The sequence below is a fragment of the Ipomoea triloba genome, chromosome 3, assembly GCF_003576645.1.
Source record: "Ipomoea triloba cultivar NCNSP0323 chromosome 3, ASM357664v1".
NCBI classification, from domain to species: Eukaryota; Viridiplantae; Streptophyta; class Magnoliopsida; order Solanales; family Convolvulaceae; genus Ipomoea; species Ipomoea triloba.
Genome location: NC_044918.1, coordinates 5,935,060 through 5,953,783, shown reverse-complemented (window position 1 = coordinate 5,953,783; position 18,724 = coordinate 5,935,060). Strand labels below are relative to the sequence as shown.

Genomic DNA, 18,724 nt, shown 5'->3' with positions numbered 1-18,724 from the left:
GATTGTCTTTATACCCATTATTCCTTACAATTCCAAATCCAACCAAACAATGGAATTTATATTCTCAGTAATTTATTTTCCACCAACCAAACAATGGAATCTATTTTCCTGGTAATTTGTTTTCCATGGAATTTGAATTCCGTTTCCTTCAAATATTTTCCAGCGAACCAAACGGGCTGTTAATAATCATTCCCATTCCACCCAACTTCCAAACATGCTAAATACTTTCACCAAAACCCATTATCATTACCAAGTATTTGATACCCATTACAATTCTGATTCCCATATGCGAACCAAACGCACCATAAATGTTATAGAGTTATTAAATTTCACTTTCTAAGAACAAATAATGTTAAAGCATATTGCCTACTGATTATTATCAAAAAATATTGCCTACTGATTTTTCTTGTTTTCCTTTAGAGCTTATACCCAATTTAGTTCTTGATTATATTATTTTTTTTCGATTTAGTCTTAAATGACTTTTTGTGCTTAATTAAATCATCAAGTTTGATAGTTTTACCCAATTGAGTCATTGGTTGTTAAAATTAATGACTAAAGCAGAATAATTCACTATAATCGATGACTAAATTGGGTAAAATTACTATAGTCAATTAGGTATTAATAAAGTTGAAATTACCAAGTTATCTTAATAGAGAGTTCAATTGAATAAAATCATCAAAGTTGATGACATAATTAAGCACAACAAGTCTTTTAAGAATAGGTTGGAAAAAAATTACTATAGTCGATGACTAAATTATGTATTAAGTCTTTTCCTTACTATATTCTACTGAATAGGTAGGAAATTCTTACACCAATTTTTTAAAATATAAATAATGCTGTTTTTTTATTAAGTTCACTCTCTAACCTAACAATAATCCAATTAGATGTATCCATAAATTGGCAGATTTCATTGTAAATTGAAAAAAGAATCCTATTTAGTAATTACTCCGTATATAGAAAAAATCCAATTAGATGGTTATTATTATTATTAGGACTCTACATAATAGAGTCATACTATAAGTCTCAGTCCTAGTTTACTTATGATTCTCAGTCCTAGTTTACTTATGATTCTCAGTCCTAGTTTACTTATGATTCTCTTGTATATATACTCTTGTATTCCTACAGTCATATTTTGTGAACTCTAATACAAACATAATTGTTCTCATCTGGTATCAGTCGCTAGGGTTTCGTTCTTGTTCCCATGGCTACGAATGACGGCTCTGCCTCTGAGCGGACCGTTTCAGATGTTGCTGTGAGTTCTGCGGCGCCGGCTCCCGTGTCGTCGCTCTCTTCTGCTCATCACTACATTAGCATCAAACTCAACCACCGCAATTTTTTGTTTTGGCGTACTCAGGTTCTCCCGTTTCTACGTGGCCATGATCTCATTGATCTTGTTGATGGATCGTGTCCTTGCCCGGAGGAGTTCCTCCCTGCCGTGTCTGCTGCTACCTCGTCCGCTGCTGCTGCCCGCGTTCGGAATCCGGCGTTTGTTGCGTGGTCTCGCCGTGATCAAGGGTTGCTGTCTCTCCTTGTTTCTTCGCTGTCCGAGGAGGTGCTCTCCATCGCCGTCGGCTGTCGGACATCGAAGGAGTTGTGGGATGCCATTGAGCAGTCCCTCGCTTCCGCCTCTCAATCCCGCCAACTTCACTTGCTTAGCCAACTCCATGGTCTCCGGCAAGGAGATTCGTCGACGGCAGAGTATCTCGGGCGAGCTCGGCTTATTGTTGAAGATTTAGCTCTCGCCGGCCGAAAGGTAACGCTGGAAGAACAGAACCTGTACGTGTTCCGCGGCCTTCGACCGGAGTTCAAGGGTGTCACCTCTTCGCTGGCGGTTCGAGGACATCCGGTGACGCTCCTTGAGCTTGCTGACTTGCTGGGCGCGCAAGACTTCATCGCCGATGATGATTACGCATTGCCTGGAGGTGCTGCACCGGCGGCTTTCGCTGCTCAGGGAGGTCGCCAGTCGCGTGGTCGTGGAGGAGGCCGTTTGGCTGGCGGAGCACCGTTCGGTCGTGCTGGTTCTAGTTTTGCTCGCGGTCGCGGAGGTTCTGCATGGCGCGGCGGCGGCGGTTCTGGTCGGCAGTCACGTGGCGGTGGGAGAGGCCGTGGCAGAGGCTCTTCCATCCAGTGTCAAATTTGCGGTTCATTTGGTCACTCGGCTTTGTCTTGTTACAAGTTGCCTTATGTTGTTTCTCCGCAAGCGAATTTTATTCATCAGGGTGATTCGGCGAATAACGTGACTGCTCATACCTGGTTGCCTGACACTGGTGCAACACATCATGCCACACCTGATATAGCTGCCCTCTCTACTTCTGAAGAATATGGTGGTAACGACACTTTACGTGTTGGTGACGGTACGCCTTTACTTATTAGTAACGTGGGTCATGCTTCTATTTCTACGCCTTCTAGGTCTCTTAAGTTGTCTCATATTTTACATGTTCCCCGTCTTTTTGCCTCTTTATTATCCGTTCAGCGCTTTGCGTCGGATAATCAGGTATTTTTTGAGTTTCACCCTTCCTTCTTTGTTGTGAAGGATATTCGGACCAAGGAAATTCTTTTACGGGGCAATAGTTCCGGTGGGCTCTATACCTTGCCGGTTCCTTCTGGTTCACCTTCCGCGTTTATTTCTGCTCGTGCTTCGGCGTCTACGTGGCATGATCGTTTGGGTCATCCACATCAGCGTGTTTTACATCGAGTCTTGGAGTCTTGTTCTGTTAGTGAGTCGAATAAAACTTCTCATACTGTGTGTTCTGCGTGTCAAATGGGTAAATCTGCACGTTTCCCACTGCCACGTGTTGTCTCTGTTAGTTCGAATGTGCTAGATTTAGTTTATACGGACATTTGGGGCCCTGCTCCTGTACTCTCTTCTGAGGGTTATCGTTATTTTGTTTTATTTGTGGATGACTTTTCTCGTTATACTTGGTATTTTCCTATGAAATTAAAGTCAGATATATATTCTGTTTTTGAGCGTTTTCAATGTTTAGTTGAACGTGCCTTCAATCGTAAAATCAAAGCTGTTCAATCTGATTTAGGGGCTGAGTATAAAAAGTTACATTCTGTTTTTGTTCAGCTTGGTATTAGTCACAGGCAATCTTGTGCGTACACACACGAACAGAATGGTCGTGTGGAACGGAAGCACAGGCATGTGGTTGAAACCGGGCTAGCACTTATGGCTCGTGCCTCTGTGCCGTCTCGGTTCTGGCATTTTGCTTTTGAGGCTGCTGTTTTCCTTATTAACAAAATGCCCTCGCATACTCTCCATAACTCTAGTCCTCATGTCTTGGTGCACAGATCTCAGCCATCATATTCCTTTCTTCGTGTCTTTGGCTGTTTGTGCTATCCGCACTTACGGCCATATAATCGTCATAAACTGTCTTACAGGTCTTCTCCATGTGTCTTTCTGGGCTATCCTGATTCGTTTCGGGGTTATAGGTGCATGGACCTGCGTACTAATAAAGTTTTTGTGTGCCGTCATGTGCGGTTTGATGAAGCTGTGTTTCCTTTTGGTGCTAAGTCTGTTTTGCAGCCTCCATCAGAATCTATTGCACGACCTTGGGCTGAATCTGTTTTTCATCCTGTGGCTGATCCATCTGTGGTAGCTCCCTCGCCTCCTGCTGATGTGGCTCAGAAGAGGCCTCGTGGTCGGCCACGTGGTCGTACTGTGCGTCCCACGGGGAGGTCTCACTCCATGGCCACTAGGAGTCGGTCTGTGGCTCCGGTTGCGGGTTTGACTGTGCAGGTTTCCTCTGTTGATCCTACTTGTTATACTCAGGCAGTCAAACACTCTGAATGGAGGGAGGCAATGGATCAGGAGTTCAATGCCTTGTTGCAGAATCAGACATGGTGCTTGGTTCCTCCCACTGCGTCTATGAATATTATTGGCTGCAAGTGGGTGTTTCGCACGAAGAGGAAGGCTGATGGATCTGTTGAGCGCTACAAGGCCAGGCTCGTGGCTAAAGGGTTTAATCAGGTCCCGGGTCAAGATTTCTTTGACACTTTCAGCCCGGTGGTTAAACCTACTACAGTCAGGTTGTTGCTCTCTCTTGCTCTTTCTTCTGGTTGGCTAGTCAGGCAATTGGATGTGCATAATGCATTCCTTAATGGTAATCTTACAGAAACTGTTTACATGCGTCAGCCTCCGGGGTATGTTGATTCTCAGCATCCTGATCATGTTTGCTTGTTGAAACGCTCCCTGTATGGTTTGAAGCAGGCTCCCCGGGCTTGGTTCACTCGTTTGCACACTTTTCTGTTATCTGCTGGTTTTAATGCCTCTAAAACTGATGTTTCGTTATTTTATTATTCTCGTGGATCGGCTACTGTTTACCTGCTTGTTTATGTGGATGATATTCTTGTTATGAGCAATGAGCATGGTGCATTGGAGGCTTTGCTCTCCAAGCTCTCTAGTACTTTCAAGATTAGAGATCTTGGTGAGCCTGGGTTTTTCCTTGGGATTGAAACAGTCAAGTGTGCAGATGGAGTGTTGCTTTCTCAGCGCAGGTATATGACTGACATACTTAAACGAGCTGGTATGACAGACTGCAAACCTGTGTCTACACCTACTACGACTTCAAAGACAATATCTACCTGTACAGATCCATATGATGATCCCACACAATACCGGAGCATTGCAGGTGCACTACAGTACCTAACTATCACGAGACCAGATTTATCCTTTGCAGTTAATCTGCTTTGTCAGCACATGCATGCTCCAACCACTGCACACTGGGAACAACTGAAACGTGTGTTAAGGTATGTTAAAGGTACTATGTCTTTGGGTCTGCGATTGCGAAAGTCAAGTTCAGGTGAGCTTCATGCATTCTCGGATTCTGACTGGGCTGGTTGTCCTACGGATAGAAAGTCTACTAGTGGGCATGCTGTGTTTCTTGGAACCAATCTAGTGTCCTGGGTATGCAAGAAACAAAGGACTGTTGCTCGATCTTCTACTGAAGCAGAGTACAAGGCTCTTGCAGATGTATGTGCTAAAGTTCTGTGGATCCTCTCGTTGCTGCGAGAAATAGGAATTTCACCTCTTCCAGTGCCCAAACTTTGGTGTGACAATCTTGGAGCTACTTATATGTGTGCTAATCCTATTTTTCATGCTCGCACAAAGCATGTCGAAATTGATTATCACTTTGTGAGAGACAGAGTGGCTGCAGGAGACATTCAGGTGCACTTTATTTCTACTAAGGATCAGCTAGCTCATATTTTCACCAAGTCACTCGCAGGTCCTCGGTTCTGCTTCTTACGTGACAAGCTACAGGTTACTTCCGTACCATCCGCTTGAGGGGGAGTATTAGGACTCTACATAATAGAGTCATACTATAAGTCTTAGTCCTAGTTTACTTATGATTCTCAGTCCTAGTTTACTTATGATTCTCAGTCCTAGTTTACTTATGATTCTCTTGTATATATACTCTTGTATTCCTACAGTCATATTTTGTGAACTCTAATACAAACATAATTGTTCTCATCATTATGATGGATAATTAATTGGCAGATTTCATTGTAAATTTAAAAAGAAACTATTTAATAATTACTCCGTATTTAGAAAAAAAAATTATTATATGGTAAATATTATGAAGAAGGAAAATTTAGGAGTGACGTGTAAGATTACCTTTTATTTTTAAACATTAAATCACGAATTACTAGATACACTTTTTTAGATGATGAGGAAAAAGAAACTATTTAATAATTACTCCGTATTTAGAAAAAAAAAATATTATTGTATGGTAAATATTATGAAGGAAAATTTAGGAGTGACGCGTAAGATTACCTTTTATTTTTAAACATTAAATCACGAATTACTAGATAGCTTTTTTAGATGATGAGAAAAATTTATAATTATTATCAGATACTATGTACTATGAACTAGGTAAACAATACTTCTATGTAATAATTTGTAAATCACGTCAAGCACAATTATATCGTGGATCAGTGTTCATCATGCATATTGTGAACCTTAGTTCATATTATGTACATGTAATTAACACATTATATATCTTAAGCTCATCGATTATATACATGTTCTAACATCGTTATAAGTTCATAATATGTAAGCGATAAGTAAATAAACTGAAGGNGGGTATGTTGATTCTCAGCATCCTGATCATGTTTGCTTGTTGAAACGCTCCCTGTATGGTTTGAAGCAGGCTCCCCGGGCTTGGTTCACTCGTTTGCACACTTTTCTGTTATCTGCTGGTTTTAATGCCTCTAAAACTGATGTTTCGTTATTTTATTATTCTCGTGGATCGGCTACTGTTTACCTGCTTGTTTATGTGGATGATATTCTTGTTATGAGCAATGAGCATGGTGCATTGGAGGCTTTGCTCTCCAAGCTCTCTAGTACTTTCAAGATTAGAGATCTTGGTGAGCCTGGGTTTTTCCTTGGGATTGAAACAGTCAAGTGTGCAGATGGAGTGTTGCTTTCTCAGCGCAGGTATATGACTGACATACTTAAACGAGCTGGTATGACAGACTGCAAACCTGTGTCTACACCTACTACGACTTCAAAGACAATATCTACCTGTACAGATCCATATGATGATCCCACACAATACCGGAGCATTGCAGGTGCACTACAGTACCTAACTATCACGAGACCAGATTTATCCTTTGCAGTTAATCTGCTTTGTCAGCACATGCATGCTCCAACCACTGCACACTGGGAACAACTGAAACGTGTGTTAAGGTATGTTAAAGGTACTATGTCTTTGGGTCTGCGATTGCGAAAGTCAAGTTCAGGTGAGCTTCATGCATTCTCGGATTCTGACTGGGCTGGTTGTCCTACGGATAGAAAGTCTACTAGTGGGCATGCTGTGTTTCTTGGAACCAATCTAGTGTCCTGGGTATGCAAGAAACAAAGGACTGTTGCTCGATCTTCTACTGAAGCAGAGTACAAGGCTCTTGCAGATGTATGTGCTAAAGTTCTGTGGATCCTCTCGTTGCTGCGAGAAATAGGAATTTCACCTCTTCCAGTGCCCAAACTTTGGTGTGACAATCTTGGAGCTACTTATATGTGTGCTAATCCTATTTTTCATGCTCGCACAAAGCATGTCGAAATTGATTATCACTTTGTGAGAGACAGAGTGGCTGCAGGAGACATTCAGGTGCACTTTATTTCTACTAAGGATCAGCTAGCTCATATTTTCACCAAGTCACTCGCAGGTCCTCGGTTCTGCTTCTTACGTGACAAGCTACAGGTTACTTCCGTACCATCCGCTTGAGGGGGAGTATTAGGACTCTACATAATAGAGTCATACTATAAGTCTTAGTCCTAGTTTACTTATGATTCTCAGTCCTAGTTTACTTATGATTCTCAGTCCTAGTTTACTTATGATTCTCTTGTATATATACTCTTGTATTCCTACAGTCATATTTTGTGAACTCTAATACAAACATAATTGTTCTCATCATTATGATGGATAATTAATTGGCAGATTTCATTGTAAATTTAAAAAGAAACTATTTAATAATTACTCCGTATTTAGAAAAAAAAATTATTATATGGTAAATATTATGAAGAAGGAAAATTTAGGAGTGACGTGTAAGATTACCTTTTATTTTTAAACATTAAATCACGAATTACTAGATACACTTTTTTAGATGATGAGGAAAAAGAAACTATTTAATAATTACTCCGTATTTAGAAAAAAAAAATATTATTGTATGGTAAATATTATGAAGGAAAATTTAGGAGTGACGCGTAAGATTACCTTTTATTTTTAAACATTAAATCACGAATTACTAGATAGCTTTTTTAGATGATGAGAAAAATTTATAATTATTATCAGATACTATGTACTATGAACTAGGTAAACAATACTTCTATGTAATAATTTGTAAATCACGTCAAGCACAATTATATCGTGGATCAGTGTTCATCATGCATATTGTGAACCTTAGTTCATATTATGTACATGTAATTAACACATTATATATCTTAAGCTCATCGATTATATACATGTTCTAACATCGTTATAAGTTCATAATATGTAAGCGATAAGTAAATAAACTGAAGGCAGATAATATATTAATGACATGTACATAATATAAACTAGGGTTCACAATGCAAATGATCAACCATGGTCCATGATGATATAACAATTGCTACACAGGGATGAATATGGTGTGACATAGGGATGATTACAGTTCAGTTCTATTCGAATCGACCGTTCCAAACCAAATTAGAACCCTACGGAAAATTCTGATTTTAGTTCAGAACCAGACATTAAAATGGGGAACCGGAATTTCGAGTTCTGGTTTGAAACTGGTTTATTTCTATTTTGAAAAAAAAAGGAAAAAAAACTAAAAAAACCAACAATTTTGAATTTACGGTTCAAATCGAAACTGTCGGTTCTATTCTATCATTTCCAGAACTATTAACCGGTGATTAGAAACCAATACCAAACCACGATTATGTCTACGTGTGAGATTCTGGTACGAATTAGTAAATAATTTGCATAACATAATCCGTATTAGATACGGATAGTAAATGAACACGTACGGTTTTTTTTTTTTTTTTTTATAATTATTATTAGCAAAATAAGAAATAGGATGAAGACGAGTAATTTAGCCCCGTAAATGCACGTGTCACACATTCACTAGAACAACAACACAACACTCTGAGTCTGAGAAGGATCAATTCCAGTGCTATGAAAAATGAATGCTGAGATAAACTTGATGTATTGCGTATAAGAGTTATCCCCTCAGCCCGTCATAAAATGTGATTCAAATAGATCCCCGCCGCGGTTGTTATACACACAGAGAGGGCATACACTCCTCCTCTTTCTTTCTCTCTACAAATGGCCGATCAGACTGTCGTCCTTTCTCCCCCTACTTCAGTTGGAAAGAATCGTGCTGAGTTCAATGGTGACAGGATTGATAATACGCTTCTGATCGATATTCGTGACATCTCTTTTGGGCCCATGATCAATGATGGCGCCTACTCCATTGTCTATGAAGGATTGTAAGTTTTCTTTTTTCTTTTTTTAATGGTGAAAGAATTAGAAGTGAAAAAGATAGATAGCATTTGCTGCTCCAATTCTAATCTTGAACTGAATTTTGCTTGATTCTTGGAATGTTGGGTCTGATTTGCCCAGAGAGATTGACTGATTTCTTATTCCCCTAAAATGATAAATGCTTGGTGAAGAAATGAGAAGTGGGGTATTTCAGATTTGTTGTAGATAGAATTCATGGGAATTTATGTTGATGGGGAATCAACTTAGGTGTGTATTAGGAAAATTCCGCTTTGTGACCCAAATAATAAAGGTATAGCTACCGGCTCAAATTAAGAAGACCAATAGGCCACTCCTGCCGGGAGTTGAATTTGATATCACGTGATTATCAAGTAAGCAGTCCAACCAACTCGGTTGAGATTGTCATGTGAAATGAATTTTGTTATTAATAGAAGCAAACCATCATAGATAAAGGTTTTGCTGTTTTTTTGCATGCATAAGACATCTACTGAAGGATGAGGGGCTTCTCTGTTCTGGGCATTGTGTCAATTTCTTGATTTTCTTGCATCTGCTTAACTGTGTTATTGATATTGGAATCGAATTCTTGAGTTTATGTCAAAAACATAGCGTAGAGTTCATGATTTCAGAAAGAAATGCTGAGCAAACTGTGTACAGTAAAGGCAAAACTGCTGTCCGCAATTTAAAGTTGATGATAAAGAAAGGAAAAAAGTGATGCATTAATAAATAGTCATTGGCTATACTCGAACTTTTCTTGACTTAATTTACTCGTGAACTTTGAGTGAGAGTCTGATGCAATCAATAGTTTTACCAAGCAAACATGTTACGAGCTGTTGTTATTCTATTCCAAAATCAGCAAGGTTGGATGTATGCTTAAAAAGAGTCAGAATATTCATGAACTTTTAGAGTAAGTGTTTCCGTTACATAAAGTGTGTAGTTGGAAGGAATTCTTGTTGCATTTAGTTGAGCAATAATCTTCATGGTGTCTGGAACGCTTATTTGATTAAATCATTGAAGTTCTATATTAAATAATCAAGTTTTTACACATTTGGAAAGATTGTGCATTATAGGTTGTATGACACGTTTTAGCTTTATTGAGTGAGTACTCTACTAATAACTCGAACTAGATTATGAGTTATTAAGAATCCATTATTGTAGACTTCACTAAATGAGGACTTTATCTCCCTTCTTTCCCTTTGCATGGAATTTCCTTATGAAATCAGTAGTAAGACAGTAAGACTGTAAAAGTTACTGCACTGCTTAAATTAGTTCCTATTTCCTAGTGTTAGCGTTGCAAAAGTTGACTGTCACAAGAATCAATACTTACGATGTAATTAATAGGAAATGGCATACACATAAGGGGCATATGTTTGTTGATTGGTGATAAAACTTCAGCTTTTGTTATCCACTGTCATGATGTATTTCTTGTTTTCCCCCTCTTCTATTGTATCATGTTCCTTGATGTATTACCATGTTCCAGGTATAAATCTACACCTGTCGCTATAAAAGTAATACAGCCAGAAAAAGCGGTGAATGTGAGTCCTCAGCGGAAAGGCAAATTTGAGCGGGAAGTTATGCTGTTGGCTAGAATGCAGCATGAAAATGTTGTGAAGGTACACGTTCTTATCGTGCAAGATATGTGTTGACAACTATATACGTGCTTTTAATTTATCTGGCATGAATTTGTAAGTTTGCCTGCCAATGACTTAGGAAGTCTAACTATGAAAAGATTTCTACAATCTATCCCAGGGAGGATTATGTCATTTTAATGGCATTGCAATTTTTATATACGACTTGTAAAGTGAAACTGAAACTTTGTTATCTTTGTTATTGTTGTTTACTACTAGATGTTGACTTGTAGCCTGACTAACTTGGCTGGGGTCACAAGGTGAGTTTTACCCATGCACACCCTCGGGTAGTGGCTGCGGGGTTCCCTCGTCACCCAAAAAAAAAAAAGAAGAAAAAAGTTAAATAGCTCTAAAGAGTTATTTGTGTAACTAAATTTTTCTTTTGTCTTATCCGTTGTTAACCTTTCTTGCAATTCAGCTATTTGTAATCAGTGTGTCTTCTTTGATCCCTTTACTATTTTGCCTCAATGCATTTGGAATAGCAAAATTTGGAGGCAGTACACTGAATACTAGGTGAATGACATTTTGGTCAAGTCTCTTAACCTTTGTTTTGGAATCCCTGGAACACTATGTTGTTACGGAGTATATTCTTGGCCAACGAGTTATTATTTTTTACTGTTTGATTTCATCACTTTCTAGATGCTTATTACGTACTGAAAATCAATCTCCTGTTTAGAAATTGGCGGCTTTCTCTCAGTTGCTCAGATATGTTTTATGCTTTGTCAGCTTATTGGTGCCGTCATGGAACCAGCCCTGATTTTAGTTACAGAACTTCTGAGTTGCGGTACACTTCAAAGGTACTTGTGGAGTGTCCGACCCAATTGCCCAGATTTGAAGCTTTCTTTAAATTTCGCATTGGATATCTGTCGAGCCATGGAACATTTGCACAGTAATGGCATCATGCACCGCGACTTGAAACCCAGTAATGTCTGCCTATATACTCATTAGATGCTATTTTAGCCCTTTTTCTTAAAGTTTCACGCTTGGAATTCAATCAAAGTGCAATTCCATTTCTGTGAATCTGTATATGTTTTCATACTTATCCTGCTGTCACGCATTACAGGTAATCTTCTTCTCACTGATGACAAGATAGTTAAGCTGGCTGACTTTGGACTGGCCAGGGAGGAGGCAGAAACCGAAATGACTAGTGAAGCTGGAACCTATCGTTGGATGGCTCCCGAGGTATTTTACATCTGCGAGATCATCGTTTTGCATCCTCTCCTATCCAATCCAAGGACTTATGCCTTATATCTTTAACAGGTCTTTAATACTGACTCGTTGGGACCGTTGAAGCATTACAATCATAAGGTGGATGTCTACAGTTTCTCGTTGATTCTTTGGGAGATGCTGACAAACAGAACTCCTTACAAAGGACGAAACAACATCATGGTGGCATATGCATCAGCCAAGGTATGCCCCTACGAGGCCACAACTCCTTTTACCATTTTCATCATCGATCTGTTCTGTGAACCAAACATGTTGTAACTGTATCGTTGAACGATGGAGAATGTAGTTGGCTTCCGGGACCAAATGGTGTAACTGTTTTTGTTTTCTGTCGTCGATTCAGAACATGAGGCCTAATGTGGATAACATCCCGAGGAACCTTGGCTCCCTCATCACCGCCTGTTGGGCGGAGAACCCTGCAGACAGACCAGAGTTCGTGCAAATATCAGAAACCTTAGAAAACATTCTCGGAAATATTACCGATGATATGCTTGTGCCAGAAGCAAATTCTCTGATGAATGAAGATGCAGATTCTCCCGGCACAAGCTGGTTGATGGACCAGGCTATTGCCAATTTGAACCGGAAGAAGCTTAAGAAGAAGAATAAGAAAAAGAAAGCTGCTCTCTGTTGCTGTTTCTCAAGCTCTTCCGAGGACTCTCTCTAGAGGCCGTTTGGTAGCTGAAAAGAGTCATTCCAAAGAACATGTTTGACGGGAACAAGTTTGCTGTCATCATCCATACATACATACAATTTATAAAACATATACACAACACAAACATTGTTACACAAAAAAACAATTGTACACATAAAAATTGCCTCAGGTGTGAGCCCAAATAAGAGTTAATAGTTTTGCTTTGGCATTTGCAACTTGCAAACACTTTAGGAAACTACAGAGTTACAGAGTGTTTGGGTTATAGGAAAATGAATTCCTTAGAATTGGAATTCATAAAATTTGAGGAAAAAAAATGTTATATTGTTTGGTTAATGGAATGATGTATTGTATGGAGTTTGAATTCTTCAAATTTGAGGGAAGGTTAACTCTCCTTTCTATTTTTAGTTTCACTCACTGGGAAGAAATTTTCAACTTTGTGAGACACAAATACGATCATGCACCGTTGCTAGTTACTTAGCTTTTTTTTTAGTAACAAATTTATATATGATGATGATGATAATGGTATGTTAGTCATAATATTTATTATGCATTGACAATTCGAAACAAAATTAAACCATGTAATTAATATTTCTATCACCAGCCAAACAATAAAATCAATATTCTCAGTTATTTATTTTCATTGAATTTAAAACTATGTCGTTTTATACAATTAATCAATTTGTATCAGTCAAGCACAAGCAAATGGCATGTACTGGTCATATTGTTCTTTTCATACAAGAAGGAATTTTGAACTCCCTAACTCTCTTAAAGAATGAGAGTGCATAATCACTAGCAGTAACAAAACGGGGCAAATTATGCTATAGACCCAGGTTCACCTTGCAAGATAGACTTGATTCCATGTTCAGAATCTTAGAACTTTAGGTTCTCAATTTTAAAATTTTATATTCTTAATTTTAGATCTCAATATACAAAATTACATTACTCAATATTCACAATTTTTGAACTCTATATTCACAATTTTGTTATATAGATTCAAAATTTGTGTTATACTGTTGAACATAGAGTTTTGATACTGTTGAACATACAATTATGTTGTGAACATAGAGTTATAAAATTGTTAACATAGAGTTATGGAATCGTGAACATGAAATTATAAAACTGTGGACATGGAGTTTTGAAATTGTGAACATGAAAATATGAAATTATAAACATATGATTATGCGAGGTGAACCCGAGTCCATGGCATAACATCGGGCAAAACGGATTACAAAACAATATTATTTTTACATCAATATATCTACAATACAAGGTGAGCTTGATTCAGAATATAATTTGCGTATACACGCTGTCAGCTTGTGTTTATGAGTTCAGAAAATGGGCCAGTCCAGTACTTATAGTCCTGGGTGATTGATCTTTATCACAAAATATTTGGGCCAGGTATAATAAAATGAAGATCCGTGACGGCAGCCCAAAAAGTCGCCGCCGTCCCCACGTCACGTCCACGTGAACCACCAAAACCACCAAAGTTCCGCGTGCGTGATCCTTTAGGAGCAGCGGTCAAAAAGCTAAAAATATACTACAAATTAAACAACATTATCCACTTCTCATTTTTTTTTCTTTTCTAGTTGTCATGACTCACACGGAAACGTTATTGCTTTGTCATTCCTATCCAATAGTTAACCGCCACGTAGATCCCTCTTTCCTCCTCACGTGTCAATTTCTAAACCCTACGAACCCTTTTCCCTCCCACCTTACGGCCTTACCACAGCCCCGCACCCCTGCTTTTATATTATATTTTATTTTAATTATAATTACAATAAAGAACGATGACATTTTATAAATAAATTATCAACTTTTTTATAACTTAGGTTCTATTTAACATTTTTTTTAATAGTATTGACTCTGTTGATCTACTGAAGCTCAAACCCACTCTCATAATTTATGTGGGAGTGTAAATCGGGACACCGGGTGCTACTAGACCACAAGGTCTTTGGCATGGTTCTATTTAACATAATTAGCTTAAAATTAAAAAGTTTAAAAGCTGGTAACTAGTAACTTATTTGACATAAATAACTTATTTTAAATTACAAATAAACTATAAATTCTGTTTGGCAAACATTGTGAGCTTCAAATAATGTTATATTTTGAAACGCTACTCAACTAACGTTTGAAAATAAACTATTGATTTTAAATTTTTTTTTATTTTTATTAATTTACAAAAATGACACATTCTATCCTCTATTAATCAAAATTCTAATATTTTAGTTTATTCTTTTATGCTTTTACACTTATTATCAGTTAATTCAACAATTAATTTTACCAAACATTCTAATTTTAATTAGTTACCTTAATAATTATTAGTTTTTGCCAAAGGTTTTGTGGTCAAGCGGCATAGCTGTGATCTTCCCAAGTAAGAGGTCATAGGTATACCTTACAATTGGGTTTAAAATAAAGTATACCTTTTAAAATAAGGTATCTATAAATTGCAAGATGGACCCAGGTCCATATTCATAATTTTAGAACTCTATGTTCACAATTACAGAACTCTATATTCACAATTACAAATCTCTATATTTAACAGTATAACACAATTTTTGAATCTATATAACAAATTGTGAATATAGAGTTAAAAAATTGTGAGTTTTGAGTAACGCAATTTTGTATATTGAGATCTAAAATTGTGAAGATATAGTTATAAAATTGTGAACATACAGTTCTAAAGTTGCGAACATGGACTCAAGTCCATAGCATAATTAGCCTAATTAATCATGACTTTATTTGAATAATAAAATTTACCGTTTTAAACAAAAAAAAAAGAAGAACTTTTCAAAATATTAAATACATGTTAGTTTTGTTGATTTACACTTTTTATTTCTATTTTCAACAAAATTAATATAATTTAAACGAATTGCTACTATATTATTAAGTTAATACCGATACTTTTCGTATTGAGTACAATTATCAATGCGATATTTCATTAAAAAGATAAATGAATTAATGAGTGTCAATAACATAAAATAAATACTCCCTCCGTCCCATTTTACCTGTCTTACTTTCCTTTTTAGTTTGTCCCAAAATAGTGTCCTCTTTCTAATGAACATAACTATCATTCTACATTTCTCAATTTACCATTTTGACTTTTCAACTTTTTAGACTATTAATGAGGTAAGTACAATTGTACTTTGTACAAATAATACCTACTTTTGAATGGTAAAATTGAAAAGTTAGTATCATTTGTTATGTTGTATTAAAAACCGTGAAAAAAGTAAATGAGACAAACAATTAGGGACGGAGGGAGTAATTATATTTGATACTCCGTATAAAAATAGGTTGATGACAATTGTCACGGTAATCCATAATCTAAATTTTCATATATATATTTCCATTCTAAAAAGGAGTACCATAAATTTTTTGTAGATTATTGTTTAGAGAAAAATAAAAAAAAAGTGATTAAGATCGCGGATCTTATTAGCCTTAGTTAATCATGATTAGGAAAGTTACGGAGTATTTATAAATCAATTATCGTGTACTTAATTGATATACACGAAAACGAAAGCACGACATCGTTGTCGTCTTCTCTCTCTCTCACTCCTTGTGTTCCCGTTTTCTTGCCTCGTTGTCTTGATACCGTGGATAATTATCAGGTTTACAGTTTACTGTTAGCTAACCCTAAATTCTGACCGTTGGATCTTCGATTTTCTCCCTTTTTCCTTTAATTTTCACCTTTAAATACGCAAGCGCAGACAGAATAGCAGAGAAACAGAGGAAAAAGAATAGAAACTCGTCGACTCTACCTTCGTCCGAGTTGGACTCCTGTTTGTTCCACCTCACTCTCACCAGACCAGGTCAGTCTTCGACTATTCTTCTCTTTTCTTTTTTAATTCTTTTAATTGACTTAATTTATTTAAACTTAAGCCATTGAATTTAGCTGATAGATTGCGGTAGAGTTAAATTCCTTAATTTTTATTTGTTGGTTCTTTTGGGGATTTTGTTTGTTTATTTGTTTTTGGCTGCGCGGGTTAAGTTTTTCTATGAGGTTGAATCTGGGTAGCAATTTGAAATTGGGAACCAATTTCACAGGGTTGAGATGGAGGTAGTGGAGTCAAAGCTCAGATTTCAATTAATTTACCTAATAATTCCCGGAAAAAACAGTTTTTTAAAAAGAGGAATTATGTAATTTATTGGAATGGTTCACTGTGAGGTTGAATTGGGAAGTTCTCTGTGCTCTAGGTTTATGAATCTTTAGTTCTGGAGATTGATGGTGGTGAATGTAACAATATGATCTGTTGGCTTGAAGATGATTGCTCATAGGTTTTATCTGGTGTATATTGTTGCAATATTTCCAGAATAAGAGCGGGGCATGGATACACCCTTGAATTTTCATAGGTTTTATCTGCTGTAAATTGTTCCATTATTTCCAAAATAAGAGCGGGGCATGGATACACCCTTTAATTTTCATAGGTTTTATCTGGTGTAAATTGTTGCATTACTTCCAAAGTAAGAGCAGAGCATGGATACACCCTTGAATTTGTTTCCTATGGCTTACCACTTTTTAAGCAAAATATCTTTCTGCCTTCCTTCTTTATCTATTGTGCCCATTGGCTGTTGAAAGGATCCATTAATTCCATTCTTTTTCATTCTTGGTACTAATTTGCTTGAGATGGCAACTTCTCTTTTACTCCGTCTATCCCATTAGGTTTGGTTAACGAATGCTTAATTGAAATTATTTACAATTTAATTGTTCATAATATTAAGTTTAGTATTTTTATATAAAATTTATATATTTTGAAACTAAATTAGAAGTACTATTAAAATGGGACAAGGGGAGTATGTACTATTTAAAAGAGAAGTGGCGGATTCTATAATTGATTATAATCAGGCTAGTATTTTAAAATTATATTTAATATTCTCAGAAAACTATTATTATTACGTAGTATTTTGTTTTGTGGAACAAGAAAAGAGAAGACATCCTAGTCATATGACATGGAAAAAGTACTAAGGGTGTGTTTGGTAGCCCGGAAAATGATTTCCCATTTTCCGGGTTTTTGGTGTTTGGCAGTGCCTGGAAAATGCAGTCAATGGAAAACAACTTCTGTTGACCAAGGAAAATGAGGCCATTTTTCTGGAAAATGGCTTCCGAATTTTTTTTTTCCGGACTTGACTTCAACAATTTTTTGGCCAAAATGACCACACATTTTACTTTTTAAAAGAAAATACTATTATTTTATATATTATTATTATTATTATTTTATATTTTTTAAAAAATAATTAAAATGTAAAATTATACAATTTAATACATCTTTCAGAAAATGAACCAAACACACAAAGTCAGTTTTCCAGAATGCAACCAAACACGGGAAATGAAACTGATTTCCGGAAAATGACTCATTTTCCAGAAAACATTTTTCAGAAGTCATTTTCCTGCTTTCCAAACACACCCTAAATGGAAAATTTTCCATTCTTTAGAAAAATAGAGAATGAAAAATGAAAATTGGAGTTTGATGTTCATTCTCCAACTGAAAAAAATTTATGGCAGGCCTGAAACTTCTGAAAATGGCTTAAGATAGGGGAATAAAGAGAGGAAAATTGGGCCTGAAATGACCCATTTTCCATTTGGAAATAAAAATTTCCAAATGGAGAATTTGGAGAATGAAAAATAGGAAAAAAAAAAAGGAGAATGAAAATTGGAAATATTTTGAAATACTAAACAGGCTAGTCTTCTCCAACGAAAGTTTCACAGAAGATAGGTAATTACAATGTTGCTAGTGTTTGAGATGTGCATTTGAGAAAACACGGATAGCCAAACTGTCTAAACTCTGACAGTTGGCTTCCTTTAAGAGAAAAGCTACAGTTCAAGCTTAGGCCCAATTGCCAATTGCCACATAAAAAAGAAAGAAGAGTTCTTATTTTTATTTTTTACCCTCCAAAGTACAGGTTTTGACTGCAGGTCTCATAGTCGAAAACTCTATATTAGAAGTTGAACTATATTCAGGGGAAATTTGGATTCAAGCACTGCACTAAATCATCAAAGTACAGAATAGAGAAATTTTTGGCACAACATACATATTACATATAGACATATACTTGAACAGTTGAATAAGAATGGCTTGAGCAAGACATGGGGGAACGAAAATGAATGAAGTTATTTAATAGTGAGTTGACTGGGTGAGAAACCTGTTGATCCATAGGTTTCTATATGAACTGCTTAAACCATGGGTCAAATGAACTGTTTGAGTTAATGTAGAAACATGTCTTTGGGAGGGCAGGAGGGGGTGGGGGGGGGGGGG

General features: G+C 36.8%; 3 protein-coding genes across 6 annotated transcripts in view; all 3 read left to right on the top strand.

Annotated features, from left to right (window-relative positions):
* Positions 1-3,802: 3,802 nt before the first annotated feature.
* On the top strand, positions 3,803-5,215 carry LOC116012412 (uncharacterized mitochondrial protein AtMg00810-like; the record flags this gene model as incomplete). The annotated part of the gene is made up of 2 exons (XM_031251943.1): positions 3,803-4,007; positions 4,278-5,215. Coding segments are annotated over exons 1-2 (1,143 nt in total), but the record flags the coding sequence as incomplete, so codon positions are not given.
* A 3,398-nt stretch (positions 5,216-8,613) lies between these two features.
* LOC116012544 (serine/threonine-protein kinase STY13-like) lies at positions 8,614-12,746 on the top strand. Its single transcript, XM_031252106.1, has 6 exons — positions 8,614-8,965; positions 10,453-10,585; positions 11,327-11,522; positions 11,664-11,782; positions 11,861-12,010; positions 12,168-12,746. Exons 1-6 carry the CDS (start codon positions 8,802-8,804, stop codon positions 12,486-12,488), a joined length of 1,083 nt encoding a protein of 360 aa, XP_031107966.1. The 5' UTR covers positions 8,614-8,801; the 3' UTR covers positions 12,489-12,746.
* Positions 12,747-16,013: 3,267 nt separating this feature from the next.
* LOC116013703 (G-box-binding factor 1) overlaps positions 16,014-18,724 on the top strand; it is an 8,003-nt gene continuing 5,292 nt past the window's right edge. For 2 of the 4 annotated variants that reach the window (XM_031253599.1, XM_031253598.1), the window contains exon 1: positions 16,014-16,282. The gene's annotated coding sequence lies outside the window, so the exon portion shown is untranslated. The remainder of the gene's footprint in view (positions 16,283-18,724) is intronic. The other 2 variants (XM_031253597.1, XM_031253596.1) reach the window with 2 other exon arrangements.